The sequence below is a fragment of the Monodelphis domestica genome, chromosome 2 (genome assembly GCF_027887165.1).
Source record: "Monodelphis domestica isolate mMonDom1 chromosome 2, mMonDom1.pri, whole genome shotgun sequence".
Taxonomy (NCBI): Eukaryota; Metazoa; Chordata; class Mammalia; order Didelphimorphia; family Didelphidae; genus Monodelphis; species Monodelphis domestica.
Genome location: NC_077228.1, coordinates 269,800,802 through 269,814,276, shown reverse-complemented (window position 1 = coordinate 269,814,276; position 13,475 = coordinate 269,800,802). Strand labels below are relative to the sequence as shown.

The following is a 13,475-nucleotide window of genomic DNA, read 5'->3' as shown; positions in this document are numbered from 1 at the left end:
GGGACCCCCCCAACCACCGAGGGAAACGTGGGGCCACAGCTCCGCCCCAAGGAGGTGGAGTCCCCAAACATTAACCTCCACGCCCTCAAAGGTCCTAGGAATCTCTCCCACCATGGCCTCCCTCCACACACACACACTCGTGGGTGGACACTGTTCCACACGCACCAGCCCCCACAAACTCCCCCTCACTCAAACACCTTTCCCCAAGTATACTCCTATATACATTTGGGTAGACACCCACTCATCCACAGGACACCCCCCCTCACAAACACACATACACACACACCTTTGGGTGGATCCCCCACATGGACCGTCCCCTCGTTGAAAGACAGCTTCCACCCCGCAACTCCCACAGCCCACCCCCATGGCCCTCCACCTTAGCTTGCCCGGTCCCACACAGAGAGACCTCCCCCAACGGGAGGATACACCCTCCCCCACAGCTCCACACATGAGGACAACCTCCAGCACAGCCCTTCCCCCACAAATCTCACAGAACACACACATACAAACACCTTTATGGATGTCCACCCACTTCCACAAACACCTCCCAGAAAGACCAAGATCAGACTCCAGACCCTGAGGACACAGGGTAAGGAGAGGACGGGGGGCAAAGGATAATGGAGGAGGGGGTGGAGTAACTGGGGAGCAGGTGGACAAGAGTAGGGGATAAGGACTTTATAGTTTATAGTGGATGATGGGCACAGGGTTCATACATGAAAATGCATCGTGTGTGTGGACATCTTGGACACACTAGGCACACAGAGCAAAATTTACATAGACATGCCACACATATCTATGACAAACACATCACATACTTCAGAGACATATATATGAGGGATATGCCATACACAGATCGCTGCCCACACACCCTAGATTCTTCATGGGCAGAGGCTTTGAAGGCATGTAGATCTATACAATCATTGGACCCAAACCAGCATGGTTAGGATCTCAAGGGAGCTTGTGAGAGGGAGTGATAGGATGAGCAGAAGGGTTATGGGGCTGGACATCTGTTTTTTGGTGGTTTGGTGTTTTTTTGTTTGTTTGTTTGTTTTTAAATGAAAGGGACTAGGACGCATGGATCCTCGAGGGAATTGGGAACTGTGAAGGAAAAGGGAAATGGCCAAATATCTGGATACTAAATACCTGGGTCCTAGAAGTGGAATGAGGTAGAGGGGGTAGTGATAAAGGCGGAGGGAGGGTGGAGGGATGGGGGGCAGTTATGGAGGTGGGGGGTGGTTTCCGGGGGCTGAGGGCGGCTCTCTGCACCTTGGCGGCAGGATCTATGTTCTCTGCCTTCATCTCCCCTCACCGTTCCCATGGAAACCTTTTAAGCGAACTTCTCAGGAAGACAAAAATCTTTTTTTAAATGACTAAAGAGGGGGGTGGAGGGGGGAAGAGGGGGGGAGAGGGAGGGAAAGAGACAGATGGAAAGAAGGAGAGAGTTGGAGAAACCGAGATAGAGGCAGAGGTACAGAAAGACAGTCATTCAGAGGCAGGGTTACAGAGACAGAAGGGTGATGAGTTGAAGAGACCTGATGGAGGACAAGATGAAAGAGGAAAAAGGGGGGACAAATGTGGAGGAAGGAAAGGGAAGACATATAGAAGACAAGTCAGAAAAAAGAAGACATTGGAAGAAAGGAAGACTTGTAAAAAGAAGTGAGAGAAAAGAGAGAATAGGGTTGATTCACTCACAAACCAGGGGCCAGTGCAATCCAGTGGCCAGGTTGAGGAGGGGATGGGGGGAGGGAGGACAGAGCCAGAGGGCTGGGAGAAAAGCAAAGAGAATATGGATAAAAGGAGTAATGAAGGAACTAGGTCACTGTCAGTAGGGGAGCATTGATGACCAGAACCAAGGGGAGATGGGGAGGAGGAAAGGATTCTCAGGACAGGAAGCATAAGATCTGGGGAGACTATTTTTATAAGCACCCAGAAACCAGACAAACCTCACAGTTGGGGTGGAAAAGGGAAGGTGGAGCCAAGACATGAGCCTTTTATCCCCCACCCTACCCCAAATCAAGTAGACAGATACCTTCTTTGAAGCCTTTTGGAAGTATAAGAGCCTTCTCTCCTATGGTCCTCTCCCCAAGTCTGAGAACCATCTTCATCAGGCCACCCTCCCACACATCACACACCCAGATCCCACCCTTTAGCCTTCTCTCACACAGTTCCCTCTCTCTGGGGCATGAGAGCTTTCTCTTCCAAAGCCCCGTACCATGTTCGCCATGGGGCCGGCCCTCCACAGGCACAGAGACTGTTCGTCTCAGTAGTTTGTTTCGACTGGATTCACTCCTCCGGTCCCGAATCAGAAGGGGGTGTATCTAGGGGATGGGGGATATGGTAAGATCTCAGTGGCCCACATTCTCTTTCCCCCCTCCCCAGGAAAAGTATTAACATTTCTCAATAACCATATCCTATGTTTGTCTGTGGATGGGTATATTCCTTTCCTATCCTTTATTCCCCATACCACCCCCCTTTCACTGTTCCCTACCTCCTTCATTTCTCTTCATACAGCCTTTCTTAGCCTTGCTTTCAATTTAGCTAGGATTTTATGCTCACCCTAGTCCAGTTTCCCCTTGACCTTCAGTTTCCCTCATCTTCTAGAGTCCCCACCCCCACCCCCCTTTACTGCTTGTCACGGGGGCAGCAGAAGCTGCATTTATAATCAAGATCACAGCTTGTTTCCCTCCCACAGCCAGGCACTCGTCCAGACTGGGACCCAGCCCTCCCTTCCCCAAAGGCCTTGGTCACCTCCCCCCGAGTTCCTCTCTACTACCTACCTGGTTCCCTCTATCACCTTCTGACCTCTCCCTATCCTCAGGCTCCATTATGTCTTCTTATTCCTAGACCTCACCCTTAGATGCCCTCCATCACCTCTCTCTTACTTCTTCCCAACACTTCCAATTCCTTCTAACAACCTTTGGCCTTTATCTCCATTATATTCCTCCTCAAACCCCCTTCCCTAACCATCTCTTTTCTTCACCACTAGAGGCCAGTATCACTTCCCAGCTATCTCCCAATCTCCCATAGGCTCCTAGGTCCCTGGGCACACAGTTCCTCAATCCACAAACCCCCATCCTCAGTTTTCCTACTCCCTTATCAATCCTTTTTTGGATTACCTTGGGCAGCCCCTGAGTATTATGGGCATACTTTGATCTCTCCTGACATTACTCCCCCATTTATCCTCCCATTATCCTTTCTACTATTCTACCATCATCACTTTCCAATTATATCTGGTCACTTCTCAATGGACTTCCTTCTCTCACTCACTGAAACAGGGACCCAGCCTTTCCCAACACTGCTAATGCTTCCAATTCTTTCACTTCAGCTCTCACTCCTGATACCTTCCAGTTACTCTACTTGACCCACTCACTTTTTTTTTAACCCTTACCTTCTGTCTTAGTTGCCGAGAGTCATGCAGCTAGGAAGTATCTGAAGCCACATTTGAACTGGGTCCTCCCAATTCCAACCTTCTATTCCACTGTGCTACCTAGTTGCCCCAGATCCATTAACTCTTTGACCCTTCAACCTTCAAATCATCCTTTTCTTCCTCTTGCTCTTCATCTCTTCCCCATTCAAGCCTCTGGCCTTAAATTTCCCTCTACTCCCCAGTTCCCCTAGCAATTTTTTCATTCTTCTATTATCTATCACTTATAGTTTGGTAGGGTCAACTTTTCTTTTCCCCTAGTAACTCCTTCAACTACCTCTGCCTTCTCTGGCTACCTAATTCACTCTGACATTCCCTTTATTAACCTGGTCCCTGATACCCTTCAATCCTATCTATTCCTTTGCTCCCCTCCATTCACCTGAATCATCAGGACACTACCTTCTTAATATTTTGTACTCCACACTTGTCCCAAAGTCACTCCACTCCCCTAAACAGTCCTCTGTTTAGGTGCCCATATATCACTCCTCCCCACTCTTTTGGCTCCTAAATCATCCCTTAGCATCTGATCATTCCCAACTCCCTACTGACTCCCAAGTCACTACCTCTTACTCCCATCTTCACTTTTACCTCCCTAGTCTCACAATCTAATCTCTACTACACCCCTTATTCCTAGTCCCCTTTCCTTACTCTTTGCTCCATAGCCACCCCTAATTCCACAGATCAATGATTTATCTAGCCCTCAGGATCTTACTATTCTGCTTTATTCTTCTTTTCTTCCCCTTGTTCCTTCTAATGCCCCAAACCCATAAAATTTGTCTGATTTACTCCAACATTCACTCAACTTTCCCTTTCTGTTAATTTTAGGCACTCTCCCAGGCCTAAATACCCAGCCAATTAAAATCCCAGCCACCTCCACTGTTGTACTCATTACTCTAATCCTCCATCCAGCAGACAAGGTCTCAATTCTGTCCAACCCTCTCCCTAACCCATCAATCCATTTAAAATCTCCATTTTTTACCTAGCATACCTTCCCCATTCTACCTGGTATATTATCTTGTCCCCATGATGGTGAAGAGATGAGATATAAAGGTTCACCTCTAAATAGGACTCTCTCTCCTCTAATACTGAGAAAGCATACAGACAACTGTGTAAGTTGAATGTGTATTCTTTCTTGCTTTTCTCCTGTCTCATGCTTCATCCCTTCTAATCTCCCCATCTTCATTTGTCTCTTTCTCTGTTCTACACCTTATTGTCTTTCCCCTCTAAATTCAAATACTCTTTTTCCTCTCTCTGTTCCCCTCCCATCTAAATAAAACCTCTCTTTCTCCCTCTCACCTCCTCTTCGTCCAGCATGAGCAGTTGATTCCCCGAGATGATGCAGAATCGGGGGTTCCAGCCAGGACGTTCATATGGGGAATGAACGTACTGGGTTCTGTGCATAGGGGGTCCCCGTACATCTAAGAAATGGATAGGAAAAAGAGAAAGGTCAAGGAGCTCCACACACAAATCTGGGAGACAAATATAGAATAAAGGAAAGTTTACATATTTAAAGGATAATAGCACTGTAGATAGATATAGAAAGGGACAGGATTGGTAAGGAGACTACACATTTTGGGGGACACATGATGGGAAATCTGAAAAAAAACCTGAAGGAACACAAGGGGAACTTAAATACTGGAGAAAACAGGGAGGGTGAAAGAGATTCTATACAACTAGGTGAATATGGGAAATAAGAATTTGGTAGGGACCGGGATATACAAAGAATGCCAGTATTTCGAAAAGGTAACTATGAGGGGAAAAAAACACAGAAGGTGGTCTGGGGTAGGCTGAGAGGGATTAGTGGAAACACAGGTCCATTTGAATGATTTAATAAATAAAAAAATTAAGTGCTTACTATGTGCAAAGCAATGTGATAAGCACTAGGAATAACAAATGAAAGAATAATAAGGGATTGTACATTTGAAATGAATATAGAGTTAACAGAAATGTATCTGGGAAGAGTGAAGATGTTGAAACACCTGGGGAATACAGTGACATGGGAGGGGAGGGGGAGGGAGAGGGAGAGTGCACATTTGGGAAGAGTGAGGGTGTCCCAAACAACTGGGTTGTGAAAACCAAACTTCTGGAAAAGGAAGGAGGGAGATACCTGTAAGTCTCAGGAGAGATGGAAGCCATCCCTTCCATGGCCTCCTTAGCCTTCCCAGGTCCCTAGGGACAGTTTTGTTTCCTTGGGGAGTGGAAGGGAGGAGGGGGAAGCTCTTATCAGCAACTGGCCCAGGAGTTCAGGTCCTTGTTTAGGGAAGGAGGAGAGATGAAATCGGCCTCTTAGCACCACCCCTCAAAAAAACAGTAACATGAGCTCAGGGAACTGTCCCTGCCAATATCTATGGTTCCTCCCTCCCAAATGATTGGAGAAGCAAGCCCTAATATAAAATATTCCCCAGGACACAATATGGAGAGATGGAAAAGGGAATGAAAGGCATCAGGAATACCATATCTCATGAAAGAAAGTGGGACTCAGATCTGGGAAGAGGACATCTGGGGGAAAAATATGGGAATCTAGACCTGATGACCTAAAGTGCCCCCCTTGTCCCACTCTCCTAGCTTCATTGCCCCTCAATTGCAACCCAGCCTAACAAATCATTGCCACGGAGGATTAATAAGAACAGCTAACATTTCCATATTGCTATAAGCTTTACAAAGTGCTTTACATGGGATCAGCTGGGTAGCTCAGTGGATTGAGAGTCAGGTCTAGAGATGGAAGGTCCTGGGTTCAAATGTGACCCCAGATACTTCCTAGCTGAGTGACACTGGGCAAGTTACTAAAACCCCCATTGTCTAGCCCTTACCACTCTTCTGCCTTGGAACCAATGCATACTGTTGATTCTGAGGTGGAAGGTAAGGGTTAAAAAAAAAAGTGCTTTGTATTATCTCATTTGAACCTTAAAACAACTTTGTGAAGTTTATATTATAGATATTGTCCCCATTTTACAGCTGAAGAAATTAAGGCTAAAACAAGTTAATGAAACTATAGGATATAGCAATGAGAGAAATCAGTCTTAAGGTATTAGTGAAAGAAATGAGGCTACAGTGGTCAGACTGAGAGAAATCAGCTTAAGGACACTAAAGTGAAAAAAAAAATGAAGCTTTAAGGGTATTGGAGGAAGAAAAGCAACCTCCACAAGGAAATAAAGCTGCAGGTACATTGTAGTGAAAAGCAAGTTTTAGACTCCATGTCATATAAGGCACTTGGTCTGATTATCTTTCCAAAATCCACTTTCCTTCATGGCCTCTTACTCATACATTCAAAAATGTTCCCTATCCTCCAGCATTTTAGATTGATTTTTCTGGATTAGAGGAGTGAGGAGGTAGGAAGCAAGGGATGATTTAGAGTCAAAGGTAAACCCTCCCCAACTACAAACACAATGAACCACCAAATACCCTAATACCAGCCACTCTCATCAACTACCAGTATTCTAATACTTTGCAGGCATGAAAAACTACGTAGACACTCTGATACCCAAAACATGTGAATATTCTACATCCTAGTATCCCTATAAGCACTTCAGTACTCCCTGGGAGGAAACCTCCCATTCTTCTGAGGGAGGGGCTGACTGCAGCAAAAGGGAGGAAAGTCAGAACTGAAGAAATATTTCTTCTTTTGGAAGAAGTGAGGGAAGGCATGTAAACTCATCTGCCCAATCAGGGTTCCTATCCCTTCCATTAACTCTATCCCTTCCCCCTCCTCATAGTCCCTGGCCATGTGTCTAGTCTAGAAAATAGGCAGGGGCAGGACAAATCCAGCTGAATCAAATGGGGGAGGGGGATGGGGAGGCAGTGTGACGTGATAAGAGGAAGGGTCTTATAGTGGGGGGTAACCTCTACAAGTAGTTAAATGTGAATTCCTGTACCCTTAATCTCATCTTCTTGACCCCCCCACTCCACCCCCCACCCCAAACCCTAGAGAATAACCTAAAGGAGTCAGAGAGGAAAGGGGAATGAGATAAGGAATGGACCATTAGAGGTGAGAGGAGGTAAGGCATAGCTAGGCCTTGGAGTAGAAGATAGGAGGAAAAGAAGAAAAGAGAATATGATAGGAACTAGAGAATATAAGACAGACTTGGGAACAGAGGCAGAAATAAGTACACCTTGGGAAAAGAAATACCATGAGATAATTGGATATGGACTAGAGAAATAGATGAACATGATAAGAGAAGAGGGTGAAGGAAAGGAAGAGGGGGAGGAGGAGATTAAGAGGATGGGACAAATATAAGGGAGACACCAGGTGGAGGAGAGATATAAGGAACGGACACCAGGAGAGGGGACAGATATAGGGGATGGACATAAAAGGGAACTAATATAAGGGCTGTACACCATATGGGGGGGGGGGGGGGGAACGGACAGACACAGGTGATGAACACCAAGGGTGGGAAAAGGACTGAAGAATGAGAAGTGGGGGGAGGGGGAAGGGTTGTTGGTGGTGAAATGGAAATAAGGTAGGACTACAGTTCTATCTCATTGGTTAGGGACTTGGGGTGGGGGGAAGGGGGAGGCCCAGTTCCCCACCTCCCAGTTTTGCTTGCTACCAACCCCCCCATCTGGCCCTCCCTCTGCCCTGGTCTTCCCCCTCCCCCAGCCCATTTTCCCTCCCCACTCTTTCCTCCCTCCATCTGGCCCCTCCATTACTCCCTTTCCCCCTCCCCCTCCTCCATCTGGCCTCTTCTCTCCCTCCATCCTCCAGCCCTTTCTTCCTCCATCTACCTGGTTCTCTCACCCCTCTTCTCCATCTTCATCCCTCTACCCCGTCTTCATCCTGTGCCCTCTTTTCCCCCCTACCCCTGCCTTCTAATTTCTTCCCTTCTCTTTTCCCTCTCCATTTCCATGTCCCTCCCCTTTCCTAATCCCCATATTCTTATACCTGTTCTCCCTTATACCTTTCCCTTAAGGGGGTCTCCTCTACTTCTTCATCCCTTCATTTTAATTCTTCTCAATATTCCTTCCAAGGCCTGCTTCTGTTATTCCCCTTATCCCTTCATCTCTCCAGCCTCCATTTACACCCCCTTTCCCTGTTTCCCCCCACGCCAGGCTCTCCGGCCTCTCCCCTTCGTTCCCCCTCACCCCAGGCCTCCTCTCTCCTCCGCCCCCTGCCCCTCCCCCCTCCCCCCTCCCCCTCCAGATCCTTTCCCCCTCCCCCCACCTCCGTACCTCTGAAGGGGGCATAGGACATCGCGGGGATGCTCCCCCGATGGATGGAGGCTCGAGACCTGCTCATCAGGCCTGGGGGGGAGGGGGTAGGGGGGGGACAGGGGAGAAGGAGAAGAGAGAGAGGGGGAGAGAGAGAGAGGGGGAGAAGGAGGAGGAGGAGAGAGGAGGAGAGAGGAGCAGAGAGGAGCAGAGAGGAGGAGAGAGGAGGAGGAGGAGGAGAAAAGGAGCCAACAGCAGCGGCAGCAGCAGAGAGAGAGGGGGGCGGGGGAACAGAGAAGAGAGAGCAGGAGGAGGAGGAGATGCACTGCAGCCCCCACCCCTACCCAGAGAGAATCAAAGATAGGGACCCCTGACTCAGAAATTGAGATGCCAAATAAATGAGACCCCCGACACACGGAAGGGAATGTCATGCAAAGAGACCCCCGACCCAGAGAAATATGGGTAAGAGAAACCGGGAAAAAGATAGATAAGAAAAACCAGATATGGAGAGACCTAAGATGGAGAGACCCCAGACCCAAAGGGAGAACTAAGGAGAGATCACAGCCCCAATGAAAGAGATCTAAAAGATATCAGACCCAGAGATCCCAGAGATAGACTCCAGCCAAGAGACAGGTCTCTGAAACGGGAACCTAAGACCTAAGAGGAGATTTCAGACTCTGAGAGATCTAAGAGACCAAGCCCCTCTGATGCAAAGAGAAATTTCAGAGACTGACATTCTAGACCCAAAATAGATTCCAGATTCAGATAGAGATGGATTCCCCTGACACAGATCCCTCTAAACCAAGACAGACATTAACTCAGTGAGATGCCTAATCCAGGAGAGACCCCAGACCAAAGAGAATTCGTAGAAATAAAGACCTGAGAACCTGCAACAGATACTAGGGACCCCCTAATTTGGGGGTGGGAAGCTTTTTTCTCTGAAACCTCCATTTATGTAACTTGGGCCCCTCTCCATTTTTGGGTCATGAGAAGTGCCTGGGCCCCAGGGAAAGAATGTAGGACAGGCCCTGGATCCATAGGGGATGAGGGTAGGTTAGAGACCCAGAGCAGGGTGGGAAGAAGAGGGCTGACTGAGTGGATGGAGTTCAGAGAGGATGGGAGTGGAGGTTGTGCTGAACTACCATATCACTTTTTCATATGTGATCTCCCCAGGATATTCTCTTCCTTTTTCTACCAGTGTCCACAAAGTTGTAGTCTAGCTCAAATGCCATTTTCTCTTCGTATTTCCAACTCCCTGTTGTTCACAAAGGGCTGGAGAGAATCTTAAGAGATAATAGAAGTGGGTCTTGCCCAGTGACTTGCTAATTTGTGGTTAATTTGCTGTTCAGTGGTGTCCAATTCTTGGTAAAGATACCAGAATGGTTTGCCATTTCCTCCTTCAGTGGATCACCTTTAGTCAGCTAGTGCTGATTATTACCATGAAGCAAATAGGGACTGTGTCTTGTCCAGGGTCACACAGGAAGTGTCCAAGGCTGGATTTGAATTAAAATCTAGCAGGTTTCTCCTGACTCCAAGCCTAGTGCACTATCCACTGCCCCATTTAGCTACTCCACATGACTAATAAGGGGCTTTAATTCCAAGGCAGACTTTCTAACTCCAAGGTCAATCTCCATTTTCTTAAATTCTTCCTGTGTCTCGGTTACATTCCCTATTTATTTGAGTGCAGATTATTCTCCCCATTAGATTTAAACTCCATGAGTTCAGGGAGTATGATTTTACATCTTTCTGTCCATAGTTTCCAGCAGCACTGTAATTGGTGCTGTTTGTTGAACTTAATTTATTTGAACTGAATTGTATTTGTGATAACACCTATTTCTTGCTAAACTTTAAGCTCCGTGAAAGCAAGAAATGTGAAGATTATCTTTATTTTCTCTGTGCCTAGTGGTGTCTACACCACAAAGGTGCCTACCAGTATACATTATACCATGCCAAGAAACTTTAGGGAAAAAGTCTTGATATTTTACAAAGTTGCATGATACTCAGGGCAAATGACTTTGTCCAGGATCACATAGGCTGTATTTGAACCCAGGTCCAAATTCATCACTATGTACATTATGATAGCATTTCTATAGTTAAGATTTGCAATATCTCCTTCAAGTATCATAATCCTGTGGGATTGGTGCTATTATCCTCATTTTACAGGTGAAGAAACCTGAGACTGAAAAGTTAAGTGGTTTGCCTAGGTTGACACGTTAAATGTCAGAATTTTAACTATCTTAACTGACTCTTAGGGTACTATCTGCTGCATCTTAGCTTATATTTAAGGATTGAAGTGCATTTTCCCCCCACTGTAACTCTTCCAGGTTAACAAGTGTTATCCCCTTTCCTATATAGTTAAGCAAGACTCAGAGGCTAATTTGTTCAAGATAAGTCTTCTGAATCCAAGTCCAGTATTCTTTCTACCGTTCAAAACATAGCAAACACTTTAGAATGTTGAATACTCCTCAACTAATTCTGGAATCCTGGCTATATTGGTTACATCATGTAGAATTCGGTGGCTCACACAGCTCTGAACGCTTCCAAAGCCCTTCTTTTCCTATCTTTTCACACTTGCCCCCTTGTTTCTAGACTTTACCACTTCACCTTGTCTAATAATTATTCTTTCCCTAACACTAGCCAATTGAGTTTCTACTGGGTCACACCTAATACAATCAAAAGTATTAAAGAGCTCAACTCTTTCAGTTTGTGGATCAGGAAAATGAGGCCAAAGGGAGGCGATTTGCCCAACATCATCCTAACCCCAACACAGAAGTCTAGGTCCTAAAAGAACTGGATGGAATGGTACAGCCGTCTCTTCATGTAAGGTCTAACTATTGTATTGCTGCTATTCGTCTTCTCTTAACTCTTTCAGACCTAATCTTCTCACTCTGTACAGTTTTACTGAGAAGTATCTCCACCAAGTTCCACTACAAATTTAACGTTAGGATGCTTCCACACTCTCCAACCCAACACTGACGCAGTGCCTGGGAGGAGTTTTCTGCCCCGATCCCTCCGCCCCAAACCCATGTCACATGGTTTGAAGAATTGGATTAGGATTGGCCCACTCCCATCTCGCGCGGAAGTCGTACTTTGGCTGGGAACGACGTTAACCCTGCTCTCCCCTTCCCTCTCCTCCCTTTGTACTGTCCTCGACATCCTCCAGCCTCCTGTATCACGTGACAAGAGAAGAATTCTACAGTCTAATTCTTGGGCAAATAGTTTTTAACGGTCATTCAGAGGCGGGGAATGTAGTGGTGGAGATAGCACGTGTTCGGGTCTTTAGCTCCTGATTGGCTAATTCTTCCCTTTCCCTAAGGTCGCCTTGCATCTTTTGGGGGCAGGGGCAAATCTAAAATGCTGAACCTCACGGATAGGCACGGTAGGCGAGGCAATTCCTATGTCACGTGGTATGGTGATGGGGCGGTCCTCGTCACGTGATCGTCTAACAGGTACGTTTTCTCTGGTTTTTCTATGCTCGGTAGGCTTTGGGTCATTTTCTTCCCTCTCCGTGATGTGACCTTTGACCCCGACCCCTGTCTCTGCCTACCTGGGCTGCATGTTGGTGGAACGGGGTCCCCAGGTCTGGCTCGGCGGAGTGGTGAGTGACGACCACTTTCCCCTTCCGCAGATCTCTAAGCCTGCACGCCCGCCTCCAGCTCCTCCCCTCCCCTTCCGGGCAAGTCTGTGCCTCAATTTCCTAGCCTGGGCTCCTTGTCCTGTATCCGTGACCACACGGGGCATGAGGGAGGGGGCGCCTCCCCCTATCTAGAGCCCTAGGCCTGGAGCGGCCCGGAGCCGAGCTCATTTTGTGCTGGGTTTCCTCCTCACCCCCCACCCCACCCCCAGGCTGCTTTGTTTCTGTTCCTTTTGTGGATGCGCGCTCTGCTGTTCCCGTACCCCCGCCTACTGCTGCTTCCCCGAGCCTTCTCCATGGCCTCGCGCCCTCCAGATGCCTCAGACCCGGCTAGCTCGGACTACGTTGCCGGTTCCGTTTCTGTCGTCTTTGTCACTTGCCCCAGTGAAAAGATCGCCAAGACTATTGCCAGGTTGGTGGAACCGGGGGAAAGAGGGGATCCGAAAATGATGGGGAAGGTCGGAGGCTAGTTGGAGAGGCAGTTGAGGGGATCTTTGGTTACTACTATCTGGGGGGAAAACAGCGGATCAATTCTGAACTGGGAATTATCCATTTCCAGGTCTGTGGTGGAAAAGCAACTGGCCGCATGTGTCAACCTAGTACCTCATATTACATCTATGTAAGTTATGGGAAGGTGTGTGGAGAGATTTCTTAGGGAGATCGTGTATCTTCCTCCGGTAACCTTTTGCTATCTTTCAGCTATGATTGGAAAGGAAAAATTCAGGAAGACTGTGAGGTGATGATGGTAAGACTCTTTCCCCCCTATATTTCCAGCTCTTTTCTGCTGTTGACTCCTGCACTTTTTACCTAGATAAGTTTCCTGATCTAGTCCTCTCTTTCAGATGATTAAGACTCAAACTAGTTTGACGCCAAACTTGACAGAATTTATTCGGTGAGAATTGATTAATTTTTTGGTGGGAGTGGGAGATGAGTTCTGGGTGCATTTTGAGGATGAGGAACTACTGCTCAACTCTTGGCTTTTCCCCTTCTAGTTCTGTTCACCCCTATGAAGTGGTTGAAGTCATTTCGTTACCTGTGCAACAAGGGAACCTTCCATACCTTCACTGGGTAAAAGATTGCACCACTAGAAAATGACACTATTTTGATGATTTCTGAACCTACCTTACCTTAAGAGAACTTCAACATTTTCCTACTTTCTGTAATAAACCTATCCCCAGAATGCTGCCTCTTGACCTTTTCCTTATTTCCATGTATTTTTTGCTATGGGTATTCAGTGAAGCCCCAACCCCCATTCCCATTTTCCTCTTTATC

General features: G+C 47.1%; 2 protein-coding genes across 19 annotated transcripts in view; one reads left to right on the top strand and one right to left on the bottom strand.

The window, feature by feature from the left end:
* Positions 1 to 8,873, bottom strand: part of SYNGAP1 (synaptic Ras GTPase activating protein 1) — a 33,899-nt gene extending 25,026 nt beyond the window's left edge. For 4 of the 14 annotated variants that reach the window (XR_008916510.1, XM_056818033.1, XM_056818032.1 and 1 more), the window contains exons 1-3: positions 8,591 to 8,868; positions 4,721 to 4,842; positions 2,213 to 2,318 (exon numbers count right to left, since the gene is read on the bottom strand). Coding sequence is in view for 11 of the 14 variants with exons in the window: in XM_056818033.1 (XP_056674011.1) it covers positions 2,213 to 2,318; positions 4,721 to 4,842; positions 8,591 to 8,657 (295 nt within the window). In the remaining 3 variants the exon portion in view is untranslated. Of the gene's footprint in view, positions 1 to 2,212; positions 2,319 to 4,720; positions 4,843 to 5,531; positions 5,675 to 8,319; positions 8,453 to 8,590 lie in introns of those variants that run through there. The other 10 variants (XR_008916509.1, XM_056818027.1, XM_056818031.1 and 7 more) reach the window with 8 other exon arrangements.
* On the top strand, positions 15 to 13,383 carry CUTA (cutA divalent cation tolerance homolog). 5 transcript variants are annotated; one of them, XM_056818045.1, is made up of 8 exons: positions 15 to 589; positions 11,886 to 11,948; positions 12,052 to 12,167; positions 12,416 to 12,615; positions 12,763 to 12,822; positions 12,903 to 12,948; positions 13,046 to 13,095; positions 13,196 to 13,383. In XM_056818045.1, the coding sequence occupies exons 3-8, from the start codon at positions 12,126 to 12,128 to the stop codon at positions 13,296 to 13,298; spliced, it is 501 nt and encodes a 166-aa protein (XP_056674023.1). In that variant the 5' UTR covers positions 15 to 589; positions 11,886 to 11,948; positions 12,052 to 12,125; the 3' UTR covers positions 13,299 to 13,383. The 5 variants fall into 5 exon arrangements, with proteins under 5 accessions (XP_056674023.1, XP_056674022.1, XP_016286480.1 ...); XM_007483683.3 differs by lacking the exon at positions 15 to 589 and adding an exon at positions 11,068 to 11,389; XM_056818044.1 differs by lacking the exon at positions 11,886 to 11,948.
* Positions 13,384 to 13,475: the final 92 nt, after the last annotated feature.

Excerpts from the sequence above, each read along its gene's own strand:
- CUTA (XM_056818044.1), top strand. The coding sequence starts at position 12,126 with ATGTTGGTGGAACGGGGTCCCCAGGTCTGGCTCGGCGGAGTG. Across the intron at positions 12,168-12,415 it reads AGGTCTGGCTCGGCGGAGTG|GCTGCTTTGTTTCTGTTCCT; the intron begins GTGAGTGACGAC and ends CCCCACCCCCAG. Across the intron at positions 12,949-13,045 it reads AAGACTGTGAGGTGATGATG|ATGATTAAGACTCAAACTAG; the intron begins GTAAGACTCTTT and ends CCTCTCTTTCAG.